Raw genomic sequence first — 990 nt, 5'->3', positions numbered from 1 at the left:
GGCCGCAGCGCCCGTTCGGGTTAGCGGGGGACAAGTGGGGCCGGGAGCGGCGCGGAGGAGCCTCGGGGCCCTCGGCACCCTGGCACTTCTGCAGCTGCACTTAACCTCCTTTAGTCCCCTCAGCCTCCAATACCCACGCTTCTGTCTGTCCTCTCAACTCATCCACTCCAGCCCCATATCAGACACCTCGGCTTCTCTAGGCAGCTTCTTATTCCCCTCCACCTTAGCCCCTGACATCCAGGCCCCGTCTGTGTGTTTCCCCAGATTTCCCATTCAGCCCATCTGCCTCTCCACCTGCAACCTCTCTGTCACTTTTCCGGACTCTCCAGCCCCTTGTCCTGTATCCACACCTATCTACTACCCCACTCGTATTCTCAGCCTCCTCTTTTCCCATTTATCACTTTGTTCTTCTCCCAGTTTTTAAACCCCCGGTTTGCCCACCTGACTGCCTAGGGCTGTTCTTTAGCCCTCCATCCCTCTCTTCATAATTCTCCCAAGAGTTGCCTCACTCTTGCCTAAGATTCCTCCTTTAGACCCCCAGTCCAGGCCTTTTATTCCTCCCTCTCCTCATTTTGGATGCTTAGATCCTTTAAAATTCCTGATTATTAGGCTAACAGAACATCTCCAGGTTCCTGTGTTTTCCTCCGTGTTGCCTTCCTTGACACCCTGGCATGTCTTTTCCTTATGTTGGTTTTGCACCAGTTTCCTTGCCCAGAAAAGCTAATTTGCAGAATCTGTCCTTGATTTTAAGATGTGGTTTTATTCCTGTTTCTTCCTCTCATCCATTGATAGATTTGTATGAACCCTTGGAGCAGCAGCAGCATCGCCCCCACACTGTGAATAAGAGTCGGAAGCAAACGCAGCGAGAAAAAGCCTTTCAGCAGCAATGTCAGAAGCTGGGGCTGCAGGGCGGAGCAGCCTCTGTGCCTCCGGAGCAGTTGCTTTCTGTACCAAAACACAAGCTTGGGCATCCTCAGCAGCCTGTTCCAC

The 990-nt window shown here is 52.5% G+C and overlaps 1 protein-coding gene across 1 annotated transcript in view; it reads left to right on the top strand.

Annotated features, from left to right (window-relative positions):
* Positions 1 to 792: 792 nt before the first annotated feature.
* Positions 793 to 990, top strand: part of GORAB (golgin, RAB6-interacting) — a gene marked incomplete at its 5' end in the record, with an annotated part of 7,848 nt that continues 7,650 nt past the window's right edge. Inside the window, one exon of the mRNA XM_010192033.1 lies at positions 793 to 990. This exon is cut by the window's right edge and continues 169 nt beyond it. Coding sequence (XP_010190335.1) covers positions 793 to 990 — 198 coding nt within the window.

This window comes from Mesitornis unicolor, unplaced genomic scaffold, assembly GCF_000695765.1.
Source record: "Mesitornis unicolor isolate BGI_N332 unplaced genomic scaffold, ASM69576v1 scaffold24149, whole genome shotgun sequence".
NCBI lineage: Eukaryota > Metazoa > Chordata > Aves > Mesitornithiformes > Mesitornithidae > Mesitornis > Mesitornis unicolor.
The sequence above is the reverse complement of the archived record's forward strand: the minus strand, read 5'-3'. Positions and strand labels throughout refer to the sequence as shown.